The sequence below is a fragment of the Stegostoma tigrinum genome, chromosome 33 (genome assembly GCF_030684315.1).
Source record: "Stegostoma tigrinum isolate sSteTig4 chromosome 33, sSteTig4.hap1, whole genome shotgun sequence".
Taxonomy (NCBI): domain Eukaryota; kingdom Metazoa; phylum Chordata; class Chondrichthyes; order Orectolobiformes; family Stegostomatidae; genus Stegostoma; species Stegostoma tigrinum.
Window position 1 is genome coordinate 15,650,242 of NC_081386.1, and position 19,473 is coordinate 15,669,714.

The following is a 19,473-nucleotide window of genomic DNA, read 5'->3' on the forward strand; positions in this document are numbered from 1 at the left end:
CAGATCCATTGTTTAAAAAAAATTTCACATTCCCTGTTGATTATCAAAAAGGAGCTAGATATGTTTTCACTCAGAGATGGTTAGGAAGAGTGGCCTACCATTTCTCTACAAGGAGATTGCAGCACAAAACTAAGCAGCAGACTTAGTTGGTTGCATTGCATATAAATATTCACTTCCTCCATCACTGGTGCATAGTAGTAACTGTACTTTACCCAAAGTATGTTCCTATGTGTCTCTACACCCAGAATACATTAGCTGGTTGGGAGAGGGGGAAACAGTAAAATGGAGTTCTGACCATGAATCAACCATAACTTATTTAATGTTGAAGGAGAATGGCTTACTCCTGCTCCTGAGTCCTGTCCTCCTACAGTGTACTGTAGAAACAAGACAAGCCTCCGTTGGCAGTACTTCTAACCCTTCAACTTCCATCACTCAGAAAGCTAGAAAATGAAGGGAACCAGACTCATCAGTGCACTATCAGCTACAAGTCTCACACCTTGGAACTATACTGCCAATTTTTCATTGTTACGTGATCAAAAACCCAGCATCCCTGCCTAACAGCACTTTCTACACCACAGACTGCAGTGTAGCTCAGGGAGCAACAGCAACTTGACACACAAAATCAAACTGCAGATGCTGGAAATCTGAAATAAAAAGTGTTGGAAAAATTCGGCAGGTCTGCAGCATCTGTGGAGAGAGAAACAGTAAACATTGAATTCAAAGACTCGTTCTTTTGAAACAAAATATCTGGTACTTACTTCTGAATAAAATGTTAATTTGATTTCTCTCTTCACAGATACTGCCAGACACTGCTGACTTTCGCCTGTACTTTGTTTTTATTTAAGGATAATGACAGATAGGCAGCAAATGCTGGTCTTGTAGTGACACTCCTATTCCATTAGAGGATAAAAAATATTCTTCTGAGTCCATCATATTTCTAAAAATTGTAACATTTTAAGGTTTGTTTAAAAACATGAATGTATTCCCAACTAAAGCACAAATTAACAATAATTTAAATGTGAAAGGATTAAGCATCAAAAAAAATTCCCCAATGGCAAAATGCAATTTGTTAACTTTTCCGCGTGAACAAGAAACACTCATTGTGTTGGAAGTCCCTGTGCCTCAGTGATTGGGCTTCGGCCCAACCTGTTAGTTGTGAACAAAGACGTGAAAACAAATGGTAGAAGTGCACAGTTGCCAGTTGGGTGTTAAACTGAGTTACTTGGGTTGGCTTTTGCCTAAATCCATTTGGTTGAGATGCAGGAGAGAGTACTTAGTGGTTATTCGACTCAAGTCAAGCAAGAGAATCCACTGGCAACAGGAAGCAAAATCAGTTCACTATTTTGAAATATTGCACAAAGATAAGTTGTTCTGTTTGGATTAAATGCAATTATACTTGCTCCTCTGTACACATGCAACTTATGCTGTCTGCAAAGTAAAGCTGCTTAACGAATTCTATTTAGCTTTATTTTACTGTTTTCTTGGTCTGTACTGTATCCAGGGAGACAGACACACGTGTGGGCATACAGGAAAGAGAAAGTTTCCAGTTGCCATCACAGTGTCACAACTATTGTAAAACCCATGGTTTGTCAGTATATAGTTATTGTGCGGTATAGGTTCATCTTAAACATACAATGCTGAAACTGCTCCTAGAATGACTGGCAGCACTGTGCCAAAGAGATTATTCAGTGACATCTGAGATGGTTACAGGGATCTTACATGCCTGTGTAAGAAGGGCAACTGCATATAACTTTGCTGCAAAGATATTTGAGAGTCCTTGGATAAGCATATGGATAATGATGGGATAGTGTAGGGGGATGGGCTTAGATTAGTTCACAGGTTGGTGCAACATCGAGGGCTGAAGGGCCTGTTCTGCGCTGTATTGTTCTATGTCATCAGGACAAGATACTGTAGGGTTATCTAAATACAAGTTCATTCTTTAACACCCTGGCTACTAGATTCCAACCTTCAGGACATTAATCAGTTGTAAACCTGTTTTTTCCATACAAATTGAAAAATTAGCCAGGCTGCTCTGAACAGAAATTGTTAAATTTGTCAACTGCAAAATTTATTTAAAGGCTTAACATATGTACTGAGATGACCTACAAGTAATCAGTCAAGACAATTCACATCGCAAGTTTTGTTTATTTAAAAATGTACTCTTGATACAATTACAAAAGAATAGGTACTAACTCCGACAATTTTCACATAATGGTTCAAAAGGACACCTCCACTTAAATGATACATCTTGATAATTTCTGCTGAACAAATTCACTTTCAATTGATCCGAGTGTGCTGCAGTGCTAAGAAGTCATTCTCAAATTCTAAGGACTGGGATGGCAAAGTATAATAAATTCTCACTGGAGTACATCTCAGATCATATGGTGCTGCCTGGCGTGGCTCTGCAGCTTTACAATTCAACTTGCTTAAAGTAAACACTAGAAATTACCATAGCAAAACTGCAGAGCACAAGATGGTCATTGAAGGGGATAAAGGAAGGAGCAGTATTTCTGAGCAGTCGTACAGCAGTACACTCTGCTGTGAATATAGGGTGTTGCGTGTGGAAGTCACTATAATGAAGTGCAGCACATAGAGAAGGAGAGCAATCTGGATAATGACCTGCACAAAATCTCACTGGTAAAACCTCTGCAAGAACTTAAGTGATGGAAAATTAAAAGTGAAGGAAGTGTGATCTTTAAAAGCCTGAACATATTATTTGAGGAAAATTTATCCACAAGACAACAACACACTTCAAAATATAAGTGTGGAACTAGAGAAACACAGCAGGCCTGGCAGGAAAAAGCAGGAAAGCTGATGTTCCAGGTCAGGACCCTTCTTCAGAAATGGGGGAGGGGAAGGGAGCTCTAAATAAATAGAGGGAGGGTTTGGGCTGGGGAAGGTAGGTGGGGTGGCGATAGGTGAGGCAGGTAGACATTGGTGAGGATTTGTCTGTGAGGTGGGAAGAGCGGATAGGTGGGAGAGATGATGGACAGGTTAAGGAGACAGGGATAAGAGGGACGGTTGGTCAAGAGATGAGGCCGGGGGTGTGGGGAGATTTTGAAGCTAGTAAAGCCCACTTCAAAGGATATCTTTTCGTAGGAACACTGCAAAGGACTGCAAGGAAACATTTGAGTCACGTATTTAAACCATGGTAGCATTTCCCTTGAATACTATGGATTTAGACCAACTACGTTGTCTTAATACAGACTATTTGACTGTTTAAAGTTTAAAAAGTTAAAAAGATACACGGAGCATTTAACTTTTAAAATAACGTCAATCCCAAGTAATTTTCCTATCACAATTTCTGATTGCTGAGTGGGGAATCACAGCATAGTAATCTCAATCACAGCAATGTTTGGCCCAGTGGAACAATTGTCAGGGAGGCAATGACCTAGTGGTATTATCGCTGCACCGGTAATCTAGAGACCCAGGTTTGGGGTTCTGGGGACCCGGGTTTTAATCCACCATGGCAAATGGTGGAATCTGATTTCAAAAAAAAATGTATAGTAAAAGTCTAATAATGACCATGAATCTTTTGTTGAATGTCAGAAAAGCCCATCTCGTTCACTAATGTCGTTTAGAGAAGGAAATCTGCTGTCCTTGGCTGGGTCTGGCCTACATGTGACTCCAGACCCACAGCAATGTGGCTAACTTTTAACTGTCCCTGGGCAATTAGTGATGCACAATTAATGTGCCATAGCCAGAGACAATCTCATCCCATGAATGAATTTTTAAAACAAAAAACAACTTTATTTCTGTGAGTACTGTTCTTTCAACTGTCAACTTCAGAGGAGCAACATGAGTATTGGCAGGGCAAAATGCCCTCTAGAACCTTTCATACGTGACTCATAGATCTCCATTATTACAGCTAGTTTGGATTTTTGACTTAAGTTGATCCAATGTTTGTTTGCACAGCACCTCCGTCTGTTGCATAGCTATTTTTGCTGCTTTCAGGTCTTGCAGTGCTTTAGCTATTGGATATCAGGGAGGCTTTGTTTTTGTATAAGTAACAGATATCATCCCAGTGTCTCATTCTGTCTTTACCAAATTATGCTTTAGCTGTCTTGCTGATAACTGAACATGGTGACTGTGCAACAGTTAATTATGTAATGAGCAGAGTTGTTATTTCAAACACATTTTAATCGAAAGTTTATAAAGAGCAATGGCACAAACCTGACTGCAGATCACCTAGCCACTGTGTTCACACTGGGATGCACAGACCATTTTTAAAAAAAATCAGACTGTATTAACATGAAGTTAACAGTTATGATATAAGGCTGTGTCAGAGGGGCAATAACTTCAAATGCTTAAACATCAATTAATGCAGAGACAGAAAATTGAAACATGTTGATCTTGCCCCTATATACATATTACTTTCCAAAACATTAACTTCAAAGATCGTCTCTATATTAACCAAACCACAACTTGCACTAAAAAGGCTATTTTATTATAAACAGGCTTCATCCACCAACTTCCCAGTGTTTCTCACAAAATCCCTCTTACAGATGAATTTCATTAATTTAATTGTGTGCACTGTAAGTATTTACAAAATTGTTTCCACCCAGTCTGTTTTTCTTGTTTCAAATTCTATTCTAAATTATAACCTTAAAAGACAAAAGATAACATTGCATGCATCATATTTTTATAATATTGCAATGATAAAAGTTAGTGGATTTTTTCATAAGGTATTTACACATCTGAAGTCAATGTATATTGTGTAGAATGCAAATATAATTTAAAGAATATGTACAATTTGGAATCACTATACTTTGTAGTATTTACACACATTCTCCAATAATTGACATCTATTCTAAGCTACTTTTAAAGAGGGGCAATTTTATCAATCTCGGAGAAAAAGTAATTAAGACCAATTGTAACAATATTCAATTCCATTCTCGGCATCCTGGGCTGGTAGTAACTAAACAGGATTAACACCTTTTAATGTAATATCTGTGTTAAAACCATTATTCTTCAAAAATTCCAATTTGACTGCATGGATATTCCTCCATATGATCACCTTGATATGGACACTTAAGAAAATTCAAGTTTAGCCAATGGATTCAACCAACTGTAAACCAATACCTTTTTTTCCCTAAAGTGTAAACTTATTGTATTTTCACAGATAAAGTACAATAACTGCTGCCACTTTATAAAACTTATTGTGTGCCTTGGATTTGCAAAAAAAGCAGCAAGCATACTTCACTGTTTTACTACGGATGTAGGTTGTCTTTTTAAAAGAAACTAACTTACAGATTCCATCTTTCACTATTAAAAGTACTACATCTCAGAACATAGAACAAGTTAGCTTTTCTGATTTCTTTACAGTCTTTAAAATGAAACATTATTTTATAATGTAGTCAAAATGCAAAGTTTTTTTTCCAAACATAGGGTTTGTTATAATGCCGTCTTCCTCAATGTTGACAAAGCGCACCCAGCGAATCTTCAGCAGCCTCCTTTCATTCTCTTTGTATCAATTTAAACAAACCATTGTAACTGTGTCAGCTTTCAAACATAAATTCTAAAGCCAAAATCTGTGTAGTATTAAGTACAGCTTTTGGAATCTTAATAGTCAAGTAAAAAATACAAAATGGTTTCTGAAAACATTAATAATTAAAGTCATATTATTCATAATCACATTTTGAGAAATGCCATTATAGCAATGAGAAAAGTTTCACAAATAACACACACAGTTCAATGCGAATCTTGCAGCTTGTGATAAAATTACATTTTAAAGCAGAAGTTTGTCACTAGAGCTTCATCCATCCAGTCTGACTTCCATGCATTTGGGTTTACCCTCCTCTAAATTCACATTTGAGTAATCTTCCAAGTTATTTTACAGAATAAAAATTTCAGTAGTTTATTAGAGCTGTATGCGTTATCAATTTTAACCCACATATGAAATCACCATTGGTTAAACTTGATGTTATGCTACATATTAGTTTACCCAGGAGGTTATCAAAATAAGAAAGACACTAAAGTGATAAAACTGCAGTGAGTCAATACAGCAAACCAGCCTGACTTGGCTCACAGACTGGGAAAAATGCACAACTCTCAACTGAGTGACAGTGACAAGGGAGCTAGATTGTTGAATCTTACATGCACATTCCTAATTAAGGACATGTGATAATTGGTGCTGTACAGAATAGATACTGAACAATATTGAACATCAGAAGCCTGCATTGTGAGGTCACTGAATTAAATGGGATTTTTGATTCATTGCCTGCATATAAACCATATTTTATTAGTTGGTATGATAAGCACGTCCAGGCAAATTAGCCATATTCAACCAGTCTGTAAGAAAAATGCTTCTCATTGCAGCTCTAAAAATGAGAGCTCGGGGAATTGATAGTAGTGTTACTGCGTACTTAGTCTGTTAGTGCTTCATTAGCTTAATAAAGAAGACATTTCCCTACACGCAAGACTTCATCTCAAAACTCGATTTTTTGATACTTTGCTTCACATTTCTGCACACTTGCTGGATGACATGATTACACTATATCAGCCAGCTTTGGTCACTCAATCGACTCCATCAAAACCTTCAGTGTTCTCGACTGCCAGGTTAAGCTTCTCCCGCAACTCTTCAAATGACTCATAAGGTGGCAGATCAAGACGATTGAAACTGAAAGAACAGTTAACGACTTTCTTTATATATAGTGCTAACAAAGTTGAAGCTCTTATTTCTATGTAATTAATATGGACATTTACATTCCAGAGTTAACAACACAGAGTCATAGAGGTCTACAGCATGGAAACAGGCCCTTTGGCTCAACTTGCCCATGCTGCCCACTTTTCACAATTTAAATGAGCCCCATTTACCTGTGTTTGGGCCATATCCCTTTATTCCCATACCATCTGTCTGAATGATTCTTAAATGATAAAATTGTACTCGCCTCCACACTGCCTCTGGCAGCCTGTTCCAGGCACTCACCATCCTCTGTGTGGAAACAAACTGCCCCTCTGGACTATTTTCTCTCTCTCTCTCTCACCTTAAACCTATGCCATTTAGTTTTAGAACCCCCTACCATGGGGTCAGCTAGCTACCTTATCTATGCCTCTCATGATTTTATAGACCTCTAATGTCATCCCTCAGTCTCCTACACTGCAGGGAAAAAGAAAGAGTCTCAGTCTATCCAACCTCTCCTTAAGTTCAAACTATTCGGTCCAGGTAACATCCTAGTAAATCTTTTCTGCAGTTTCTGGTTGGCCTCACCAACATCATGTCCAACAGCAATAAAACATCCAAATTCCTATACTTAATGTTCTGACTAATGAAAGCTGGCATGATGACAGCCTTCTTCACTGCCTTGTATACCTGTGACTCCATTTTCATGGAGCTATGAACCTGTACCCCTAGATCTCTGTTCTGTAACACTCTCCTGGGTCCTAACATCCGCTATGTAAGCCCTGCCCTGGTTTGCCTTACCAAAGTGCAACACCTTGTATTTATCCAAATTAATCTCCATCTGCCAATTCATAGCCCACTGGCCCAGTTGATCAAGATCTTGCCATATTCCCAGATAACCTTCATCACTCCACTAGAACATCAATCTTGGTATCATCCGCAAATTTACTAACCATGCCTCCTAAATTCTGATCCAAATCAGCACCGATCCTTGTGGCACATTGCTGGTCACAGGCCTCCAGTCTGAAAAACTACCCACTATGCCACTCACTGTATTCTACTGTTAAGTTAAATTTTGTATCTAATTAGTTAGGTCTCCTTGGATATGGTGAGATTTAACCTTCCTCAGCGACCTACCATGTGGTACCTTGTCAAAGGCCTTGCTAAAGTCCATGTAAACAACATCTACCGCACTGCTGTCATATACTTTCTTGATCGCTCCTTCAAAAAACTCAATCAAATTCATGAGACATGATTTCCCACAAAGCCATGACTTTCCCAAATGAGTCCTAGCCTCTCCAAATGTCTGTAGATTCTGTCCCTCAGAATCCTCCCTAACAACTTACCCACCTTGGACATTAGGCTCACCAGTCTATAGTTTCCAGGCATTTCCCTGCAGCCTTTCTTAAATAATGGTGCAATATTAGTCACCATCCGGTCTTTGGGCACTTGATCTAATCATTCTTTTCCCCCCGAAGTTGTCAAAACAATCAGAAGATGAAAAGTTACCACGTGTGGGCTCTTGGTAATTTCTCTGGAGTTCCCCACTGTTCAATAGTAAATAACTGTGGTCCATTTGATCCTAAGTAAAACAAATATAAGAATACTGCTTAAGAAAAAGATGACAATTATTTGATTTTCACAGAAGTAGGCCTATAGTTCCTTTAGCCAGTTCCAGCATTCAATCCAATCATGCTAATCCATGACCGAACTCCAAATACACACTTTTACCTTCACACTGTTTAATACCTTTTGACAACAGGAACCTTTTGACTATGTTCATGGATGCATACTTTAATTTCCAAAGAAAATCATCCAAATTTTGGAGAAGCAGATAAATGATTTCACCATTTAAAAGAATTTGAATTTTAATATGTTCCTAACTCTGCTTACCGTACAGTTCAGCAAATCCATTCATAGGTACCCGTGAGGTACCAGTCACAAACTGCAGGAATCGAATACGCTTTTCTGAATCCATTAACAGCACTGTCTATAAATAAGAACAAACAATTTTACTTTTTTTTTGCAATTGGGCATTTCTTCTGTAAGATTTTGACTGGATTGTGATGTAAAATATGGGATTTATGTACAATTTTGTATGTCAGTTACTGTAAGGTTAAATTTCTGGTTTTGCATTAGCAACTTATGCATTTTTCTGTATCAGAAGTTAATAATTTCAAGTATTTCTGTAAAAATGGCAATTATTTTTAAGAACAATTTTTCAAGCCTGGTTGTGGGACGAATGCGTTTGTACACTAACAGGCCTTTGTTGATCATATAGATTGCTTGTGTGATCCAACATGGTAAATAATGGGACCTCAAAGCTTTCTTAGGGAGCATTGGAAATTACTTTTAAGCTTAAATGAAACACCATAGAGAGAGAGAGAGAGAGAGAGAGAGAGAGACACACACACAGACAGACAGAGAGACACAGAGAGAGAGACACAGAGAGAGAGACACAGAGAGAGAGAGAGAGAGAGAGAGAGAGAGACAGACAGACAGACAGAGAAAGAGAGAGACACACAGAGAGAGAGAGTGTTTTAGGTTAACATTTAACTTGTGGTAATGTTAGTCCTGTGAAGACTTTGGAACAGGATGTCTGTATACAGCAGTGCTCCTGAGAAGGCAAAGATAGAGATACTGAATTAGATTACTTGGAGTAAAAAGTTACGATTAGTCCCAGACCAGAAGTGTTGGGATAAAAACCCCAAAGTAGTCACTTAAGATAAGTGGTCACTCAAATCTATCAGCTAAATGAAGAAGCCATTTACAGTTTCAGTTTAAATACTGAAAGCACAAGTGTCTTAAACCTAATGAGGAATTAGAGACTCTGGTGTGAATACTAACAAGTGGTGTGTGAGGTAGTATACAAAAGCTGTTTTGTTTGTTTTGAATTTTTATAGGAATGTTTTGGGATTGAATTTATATTATAAATAACTAGTTTGGATTGTTCTATTTTATCTTCACTCCTGCTGTAATAAACTTCCATTTTGTTCTTAAAGCAAAATCTGTAGCATTGAGTGCTTATGTTTTAACAAGATACCATTTTGTTAACATCAAAACAAATACAATTATGATCTAGCAAGCCAGGTTTCTGACTGGGATCAGGCATGTCTGATAATAACATCCATTGGGATCAAGAGTAATGTAAACACACTCACACTTTTGTTCCAATGTGCACAGGAAAAAAAAGAAAAAATCTAAATGCTCCTTTTCTTGGTCTCTACTCATTTATATCTCCGCCCCCCCAACCCCTTTATTTCCTACAAGAGTTTCTAAACCTTTAGAAAGGCCAGCAGATATAGCTTCTTCCTTAACTTTGTCCAGACAGTTCAAGGGTTTTTTTTTATTATTATGTCTGTTACTAAATAAGAATTTTCTTAGATTAAAAGAAGTCCCACATGTCACAAAACTCAAATGCAAGGAAAATGGGAACCCAATGTGTCAACTGTCACAATGCAGTGACAACCTGTAAATCCTGCTTAAACAGCAATAACCAAGTGTATCTTGTTAGACTCTCCAGTCTTGCATTACCTTCCAAAACCATTGAATGACGGGATGGTTTGCATTGTATCCATTTTTGTATTTTGTGTTCTCCCTCCAGTCGTTCACATCTACATCCCCCAGTCCACACATTAATAGCTGGAAACAAGTGTACAAATATCATCAAAAGACAAAACAAGCAAAGATATTCAAAATATATTGCAATTAAAATAAAATAAAGTTACCTCCAATTCATTCTCATCGAATATTTTTATGAGATCTTGCGGGATCAATTCAAAAAAACCCTGAAAACAGAAACAATGTGTGATGTAAGTGGTATCAGTGATGCTCACTCCAGCAACAGCCAATAAGTTTTGTTGACCTAACTTTCTCATGAAGTTCATGTGCCTCAGACATCAAGAAGACATAAGACCTGCATCAGGCCCCAAAAGCACAAAGTAATTATTTTAATGAACACAAAACAACGAAAAGTCAAAGAAAACTAAGTTAATGTACGGATACGTGCTCTTTCTGTGGCGACCCGGTGCCGATTTCAAAACATAGGTCAGGCACAAACTTAAAAAGCATTTATTTCATTTGGTGGACAGCTTTTCTCAATTAACACTTTGACAATACAAAAATATAAAATGGGAATAAATATTTTAAAAAAATACTTTTTTCACTTGAACATTGAAGGATAAAAGGTAATCTGTTAGCAATACTAAATTACGGGAGACATGGTTAAAATGGTTAGTTCTTTTCCCAGGGTAGAAATGCCAATTACTAGCAGACATAGGTTTAAGATAAATGGGGATAAATTTAAAGGAGATGCAAGAGGCAAGTTTAATTTTTACATACAGAATGGTAAATGCCTAGAATGCACTGCCAGAGATGGTGGTGGAGGCGGATACAATAACAACGTTTAAGAACCATTTTGACATATACATGACTCGGCAGGAAACAGAGAGAGACATGGACTGCGTACAGACCTTTAGTTTAGAAAATGCAACCTCGGTGAGCTGAAGGGCCTGTTCCTGTGTTGTATATTTCTTTCTTCTTTTGATAACGGTGTCCAAAGTGTTTTATATCAATAGGTCTGTCAATGAGGCATTGTCCGAGAAAAGAATGTTGTGTAGAGTTCAATACATTGGCCAGATTTTTTTTAAGGAAGAATAATGGATGTCATCATAGGGTCACAGAGCTGTACTATGTGAAACAGACTCTTTAATCCAACTCATCCACACTTACCAGAGATCCTAAATTAACGTAGTCCTCCATTTGCCAGCATTTGGCCTTCATCTCTCTAAACTCTTCCTATTCATATACCCATCCAGTTGCCTTTTAAATAATTGTACCAGCCTCCACCACTTCCTCTGGCAGCTCATTCCACACAGGCACCACCTTCTATGTAAAAGGTTGCCCCTTAGGTTCCTATTAAATCTTTTCCTGCTCACCTTAAACCTATGCCCTGTGGTTTTGGATTCCCCTACCCCAGGGAAAAGACTGTGTCTATTCACCCTATCCATGCCCCTCATGATTTTATTAACATACACAACATCATCCCTTAGCCTCTGACGCTCCAGGGAAAATAGCCCCAGTCTATTCAGCCTCTCCCTGTAGCTCAAACCCTCCAACTGGCAACATCCTTGTAAATCTTTGCTGAACTCTTTCGAGTTTCACAACACCCTTCCTATAGCATGACCATCGTTAAGCTGTTAAGACAGCAATGATTAGACCATATATACACAGTTAAATTGGAAAAATCAAAAGCTGCAGTTCAACTTGCTCTGCTCCTGCAAAACATCCACTGCAGTTGTACTTCATTACAAGACAGGTCATTAAAATACATGGAAACGACAAAGTTGTAATGCTTAACTAATGGATACCTTCTAGAAAAAAAATACAATGCTCCCCCTGAAAGACATGGAAACTACAAGGCTTCCTCCAAGGCCAGCACATCCTTCCTTACATACAGGACCCAAAACTGCTCACAATATTTCAAACACAGTCTGACCAGGGTCTTACACAGCCTCTACAGTACATCCAGCTCCTGTATTCTATGCCTCTCAAAATGAATGCTAATATTGCATTTACCATCCTAATAGCCAACTGAACCTGCATGTTAACCTTACGAGAGATCTGAACTATGACTCCCACATCCCTTTGTGCTTCAGATTTCCAAAGCTTTTCCCTGTTTAGAAAATGGTCTATGCATACATTCTTCCTACCCAAGTAGACAACCTCACACTTTCCCATACTGTATTCCACCTGACACTTTTATCCACTCTCCTAGAATGTTCAAGTCCTTCTGTAGCCTCCCTGCCTCCTCAACACTACATGTTCCCTCTCCATCTATCTGTGTGTCATCTGCAAACTCAGCTACAGTGCCCTCAGTTCCTTTATCCAGATCATTGATTTTTAAATGTGAATAGTTATGGTCCCAATATGGACCCCTGCAGAACTCCATTATTCTCTAGCTGCATTCCTGCAAAAGACCCCTTTATCCCTAATCTCTCCCTTCTGACAGTCAGCCAATCCTCTATCTATGCCAGTACTTTGCTCCTAACACCATGGGATTGTAACTTGTTCAGCAGTGTCCTGTGCGGCAACTTGTTAAAGGCCTTCTGGAAATCCAGACAGATCATGTCCATTGGCTCTCCTTTCCCTACCTTGCTTGTTACCTCCTTAAAGAATTCTAACAGATTTGTCAGGCATGACCTCCCCTTGATGAAGCCACGCTGAACCAGCCCTATTTTACAGTGCACTTCCAACTATTCTGCAATCTCATCCTTAATAATACACTCTAAAAACCTATCAGTGATGTAGGTCAAGCTGGTCTATAATCTCCTGTCTACTGTCTCCTCCTTTTCTTAAAGTGGTATTACATGTGCCATTTTCCACTCTTCTGGGGCTTTCCCTGACTTCAGTGATTTCTGAAATAACACTGCCAATGCCTCCAAAATCTCGTCAGCTCTCTCCTTCGGAACCCGAGGGTGTAGTCCTTCCGGTCTGCGTGATGTATCCACCTTTAGACCTTAGAGCTTCCCCAGCATCATATTCCTTAGTGATGACCACTGCACTCACCTCTGCCCCAATTCTCTTCAAGTTCTAGAATGCTGCTGGTGTCTACCACCACAAAACTGGTGCAAAGTATCTATTCAGTTCCTTTGTCATTTCTTTGTTCCCCATTACTACTTCTCCAGCCTCATTTCCAGTGGTCCAATGTCTACTCTTGCCTTTCTCTTACCTATTGTCTATCTAAAACAACTTTCAATCTTCTTTTATATTACCTAACTTACCCTCATGCTTCAGCTTCTCCCCACTTACTGCTTTTTTCATAGTTATCCTCTGCTGCTTTGTAAAGGATTCCTAATCCTCTGGCTTCCTGCCACTCTCCACTACATTGTACGTTTTCTCTGGGGCTTTTACACTGACCCTGACTTCCCTTAACAGCCATGGTTGCCTCAACCTCCCGTTAGTATGTTTCTCTTCCTTGGTATGAATTTCTGCTGTGCCTCCCAAATTACCCTCAGAAACTCCTGCCATTGCTACTCCACCATCGTCCCTGCTAGGCTCCCCTTCCATTAGACTCTAGACAGCTCCTCCCTCATGTCTTTGCTGTTACCCTTACATGTGATTCAAGCTTCTCCCTCTCAAACTGCATGGTAAATTCTACCATACTGTGGTCACTGTCCCCTAGGGGTTCCTTCACCTTCAGATGCCTAATGAAGTCTGCCTCATTACACAACACTAAATCACAGAACTGCCTGTTCCCTAATGGTCCATACCACAAGCTGCTCCGAAACAAACCACTTTGTAGACATTCCATAAATTTATTTTTTTTGGATCTGCCACCAACCCGATTTTTCCAGTCCGCCTGCATGTCAAAGACCCTCATGATTATTTTAATAGTGCCTTTCTGTACCTGCCTTTCCTATCTCCTGATTTATTTTCTGATCCACATCCTGACTACTGCTATGGGGCCTGTGCATAACTCCCATCAAGATCCTTTCTCCTTTGCAGCTCCTCAACCCTACCCATACAGGTTATATGACTTCCAATCTTATATTGTTTCTTGCTATTAATTTAATTTTATTTGTTACTAACAGGGCAACCCTATCCCTCTGCCCATCTGCCTATCCTTTGGACGCTTATTCTTGGATATTTACTTCCTGGCCCTGATCCACTTACAGCCATGCAATGCTCAAAACATCATACCTCCCAATTCCTCCTTCATTTCTCTAAATACCACTCTTCTCCCCTGTTAATTTCACTTTCTGTATGTATTTTGGCTTTGAGTTATATAGGATAATGTACACTTTCTACTTCAGATTCAATGTGTCTCATTCAGATACTTCAAATTGATTGGCTAAGGAGAGACATTGGCTCCTACCCATTCAGACAGGTCTCGGACACCACGTGGAGAACATTGTGTCCATGTCTATTTCTAGTTCTAGAGCAAACCCTGATGGAAAGTCAAGTGGATAACTGAAAGTACAATGAATGGCTGGCACCACTTGTTTTACCTACAAAAATAGGAACGATTAGGATGATGTGGGGGAAAAATAATTCCACAGGCCCACATAATTCAACACAAGGATCATCTTGAATCAGAAACTAAATTGGGATGTTAGTCTTGGGTCAATGGAATCACTTCACCTTTCTTTTCCTTTTATCTTTGTCATATTGTAATGATTCGAATCTTAAAAGGAACCTCAGCGCCGAAGTTAAATTCATAACACAATATCTTAGATTACATATTGGCTGATTTTAATCTGTGGAGTTAGATCAAGTAAAAAACAACTTAACATTCTTGTTACCTCCTTAAAAGAATTCATTTGTTCCTGGATGCGATTAACAAACCTCCACTGCATCACAAGGCTAAAATAGAATAAAAACAAAATAGCAGTGACATATCACTTTGCTGAACCTCACATCACTCATTTCTAAATTCAGAACACAATATTTTAGTGACAGGAGCATTTACAAACTGCATGCAAGCAATGTTAAATATTTTCCTCTCATCCTTGGGAATGGAACCTTGGGTCATCCTAAACTGAAAAATCAATTTCTCTGCAATCTCAAAGGCCCATGTTAAGAATATTGCAAAATCTGGAGTAGTAATCTGATACAGTCAACATCACAAAGCCAGCTTCACTGGGTATCTCACTCACAACTTTCAAAGACAATTCATGCTGGGAATGGACCAATTTTCAATAGTTGCAAATGGAAGTAAGCAGTTTAAGGCTGGATTGAAGAACTGACTGCTGGGAAAACAACAATTTACTATGTAACAATTTCACAGGCTTTTTTGGGGATTGCTTAGGACTGATATCAGGTGTTTCAAAGCAGGGAAATTCCCCAGAAGGGTATTCTTTATCTTCATGAATGGAAAATATTGAACAAAAAAAAGTACATGAATATTTCAAACGGAGTTTAAAATGTCTGTCACCAGCACGATTGAGGACATGATTCCAAAGTTCAAAACCACTTACTGAATGTATTCTTTCTTGTTTTTGTTGGTAACCAATATTTCTGATCCACCAGGTTTTAGTTCATGTTGTTGAGTCTGGTAAAAAAGAAAATAAATCCAACATATTTCACTTAAACCACGGAAGTACTAAAGGGTAGTTGTTGCCATAGGGTTCACATATATTGTCTTACAAAGTTAGAAAATGGCACTTTGAAATGGCATGTATCAACACGACTTCTGTAGAACAGTACAGCACTGGAACAGGCCCTTTGGCCCACCATGTCTGTGCTGGCCATGATGCCATTCTAAATGAATCCCATCTGCCTGCACATGGTCCATATTCCCTGCTATTCATATAAATCTTAAGTACTGACAAACAACCATCACCAACAATGAACTTTATGTGGAGTCTCACTTTTTCTTCAGATTTGGTTTATTTTTGGAGATTTCAAACAAGTTAATCTATTTGTCTCTTAATTCCCCTTGTTTTCTCCACTGTACATTGTGTTTACTAAATTAACTTTGCTAATTTGCATTTTCTGATTTAAACTCTGGCTCAGTAGGAATTGTTCAATCTGACTAAGACTTGTTGTTACTTATTTCAGATCACCTGTAGAGGGCATAGTTCCACCTAACATTTCAACCCTCAAATCTGATAACGTCCAAAGCAATTGGTGCAGTTAATTTCCAGCTTCTATTCTGCAATATTAGCATTCTCACTTATAAAAATATTGAAACATTAAGTAGTATAATGACCTTTACTTGGATTGAATAGACAGAGAAGCGCTGAGTTTGAGTGACTTTATCAGGCACATATTCAACCAATCATAATCCAAGTTTTAGAAATTTGCTAAGAGTAGATTACACATGTAATGAGAAAAATTTGTCTTCTGTTTTTTGACACATCCGAAGAAAAGTTTGCAAACAAACTACATTATCTTGTAACTCTATATGACCTCAAAGAATCGCATTTAAGAAGTTTTTGAAATAGTTAATGGTCTAACAGTATCCAATGATCATCATTTACATACATACCGTTACATCATCATTTGAAATGCGACTCCTTATCATTCAACTACAAAATGTCAAAAATCCATAAATGTACTATGACTGCTATTCATGTAATGTCATAGGCAAAACAGTACAATATTGAAAAATAAATGTCTTCTTCAACTTGCAAAAATGAAACCTTTCAGCATGTTAAAGTTCCACCTCTTATTTCTACATCTAACAGATCATAAATTATTATCCAAATATTGGGATTGATTAAATCTACGTTCGGCACAGGGCACCAAATGCTATAAACTGTCACCTCAATTATCTAGCATCCTAAGTTGTCAATTTCATTATGAGTTGCGTATGGGGCAGCTCTTTCATTCATCTTGTTGCAGTAGTAAGCAACAGAAGTACCATTTATCACACAAAAAAATTACACTTATGAGCTCTTTGGTCTGGAATGTCTGTATAGCAAATGTGAAACTGAGCCAGTCCATTACTATACTATGTGCAAAAAAAAACATATTTGAACTGCGTAGTTCAAAAACTGATACTAACACCATATAAAATTTTCCTTCAGCAGTTCTATTGATACTTCCCGACTACTTCTGATGCTAAACAAGGCACTTTTCTTGAGACTAAGATTTGTAACATTAACACAACTCAAGGTACATCAATAATACGTCATGTCTTGTTACATCCTGTTAGCACATACATTTTTTGATATGTATATAAATAGATCCCATAAAAGGTCATTGCTGTAAGAGAATAATATAACAAATAGAACTAAATATATGTTGTTGTACTGTCCTTAAAATGAACTCATAGCAATTTTGGTCGAACTACAAATTATGAATATGGTTTACATTACAAGACAGATATCTGTACTCAAAACAATCACCAATATAATGCAACAGTTTAACTGCAAGTGAATTTAATTGCAATCTGTGTACAAATGCATACTAACCTGACCAAAAAGCTCTTCATCAACCACGAATCGAAGATCCAAATCAGTTGGATCATTTTCAAGAATCCACATTAGCGAATTATAATACTCACTGTCCTATAAAATCAGAGATTACTTGTTAGAGGTTCACAGGGTTGAATTAGGCATTCTCAGTTGCAAGCACTATTCTCAAAGAATTGCAACATAACGTGTAGATGCTGTGCCATTTATATTTTATATATGCTCAGGGTGTGATTGTCTTGTTTTCAGGCTAAGTATGTAGTTGGGCAAACTGAGTACTGACGATGTTGCCATCCATACCATTGAGAAAAGTTTAAGAGCTAAGAGACTATGATACCAGCCTATCAGAAGCCTCAACAGTGGCACCCCAGGTCCCCAGAAACTGCTGGCCAGAATTTTCAACTTAAGGTCCTTTGTTGGTGGTGCGTCAAGAGACCCCAGTGGAGTTTCTCACTCAGAATGGAATTGGTCAGCTGGTGGGAGAATCCTACCAGGCCAAATTTGCCCAGTCGTTTCTCCTTCTTGTCGTGTCAGAGAGATGTTCTGCTCTCAATTCTGAGAAGCAGAAACAAGCTTCTTTCCCAAGTTTATGTGCAAGATTATTTTGAAAAAAAACTAACACTTTGAAATGAATTCTAACTCCTACATACATTATCCAAGAAGCTAATATTGCATTCAAAATTGTTTTGATTTTTGTTTCTGCTGGGGATTTTGAATGTTCTTTGGAAACTCAGATTGTTCAATTAATTAGTCTAACCGCACTGTGACCAGGCTGAAAAAAAAACATCGGTTGGCTCACGATTAAGGCAAAAATATGAGTCAAGGACAAATGCTACAGAAAGAAAATATTAGCTCTGGCTGGATCTCTGGTAGTTAAAAATGACTTCAGATAATGCAAAAAATTATGAAAGCAGTGCATTGGAAGAACAATTTTCTTCTCTTGCAGATTATTGAAAACAGTTTTCATTGGTTGAAAATTTACAGCACAGGAGACTGAATGTGAGGTTATTACAAAATAGCTGGGGAACAGAAGGCCTCAACAGCATAGCTTTTATAACAGAATAAAGATTTGTCAGCATTCAATTTTGATACAGAAGAATTTTCATTGTGGCACTAGACAATAGCTACTCATGCATACTTACACTTATCAGTAATACATTTTTCAGTACTGATACAAAACAGTTGTATTACACATGTTGCTATTGGAAACATTATTAATTGTTGCTGGACAGCTAGTTTGAAATGCAGAGTGATGCATGGGTTCAATTCCTGCACCTGCTGTGGTTACCGTGGAGGATTCTCCTTCTCAGCCTTTCCCCTCATCTGAGGCCTGGAGACTCTCACGTTAAATCACCATAAGGCAGGAGCCCTTTGGTCCAGTGGATCCATGGTAACCTTTACCTTTTTAAGTGCTGCTGTGCTCATTGGTTAAAATGCCTGAGTAAACATTTAACACATTTATGGTCTGAAACTCATCCCAACAGCTCTTTGGGATTGAGAGTTCGTCTTCCTCTAGAAAATTGCTAGCGCAGCATATCTGACATCTTTTGCATCTCCCATTCCGATTTTATTTGGCAGCCCTGACCTTTGACTCATGGTCCATCATTCCCTTCCCTGAGTTTTCTAAAGTTTACTTTGTGTGGTCTGCCTTTATAGACATTCCTGTTGTTCTAATTCAAGGCATTATTTGGTGTGCCCTGTTAAAATTGGGTTTACTTATTCCCATTCCCTTGTAAATTAGAATTTGACAAATTTTCACAGAAACTCTTTTCTTTCTAGGAAAATTTAAATGCACAAAATAAAACACTCTCTCTTAGCTCAGTGCAATTTAACACCCATTTTGTAATCTCTTATCCCTCAATTTGTGCTTTAAACAAATTATTTGATCATTAATTGCCATTTGTGGCAAATTTCTGTTTGCAAATGGGCAAC

General features: G+C 38.1%; 1 protein-coding gene across 6 annotated transcripts in view; it reads right to left on the bottom strand.

The window, feature by feature from the left end:
- Positions 1-2,125: 2,125 nt before the first annotated feature.
- Positions 2,126-19,473, bottom strand: part of LOC125467204 (E3 ubiquitin-protein ligase NEDD4-like) — a 144,486-nt gene continuing 127,138 nt past the window's right edge. For all 6 annotated transcript variants that reach the window (XM_048562722.2, XM_048562721.2, XM_048562719.2 and 3 more), the window contains 8 exons: positions 17,542-17,637; positions 15,601-15,674; positions 14,926-14,986; positions 10,351-10,410; positions 10,157-10,264; positions 8,516-8,612; positions 8,132-8,204; positions 2,126-6,619 (listed from right to left, as the gene is read on the bottom strand). In XM_048562722.2, the coding sequence (XP_048418679.1) occupies positions 6,517-6,619; positions 8,132-8,204; positions 8,516-8,612; positions 10,157-10,264; positions 10,351-10,410; positions 14,926-14,986; positions 15,601-15,674; positions 17,542-17,637 (672 nt within the window). In that variant the 3' untranslated portion in view covers positions 2,126-6,516. The remainder of the gene's footprint in view (positions 6,620-8,131; positions 8,205-8,515; positions 8,613-10,156; positions 10,265-10,350; positions 10,411-14,925; positions 14,987-15,600; positions 15,675-17,541; positions 17,638-19,473) is intronic.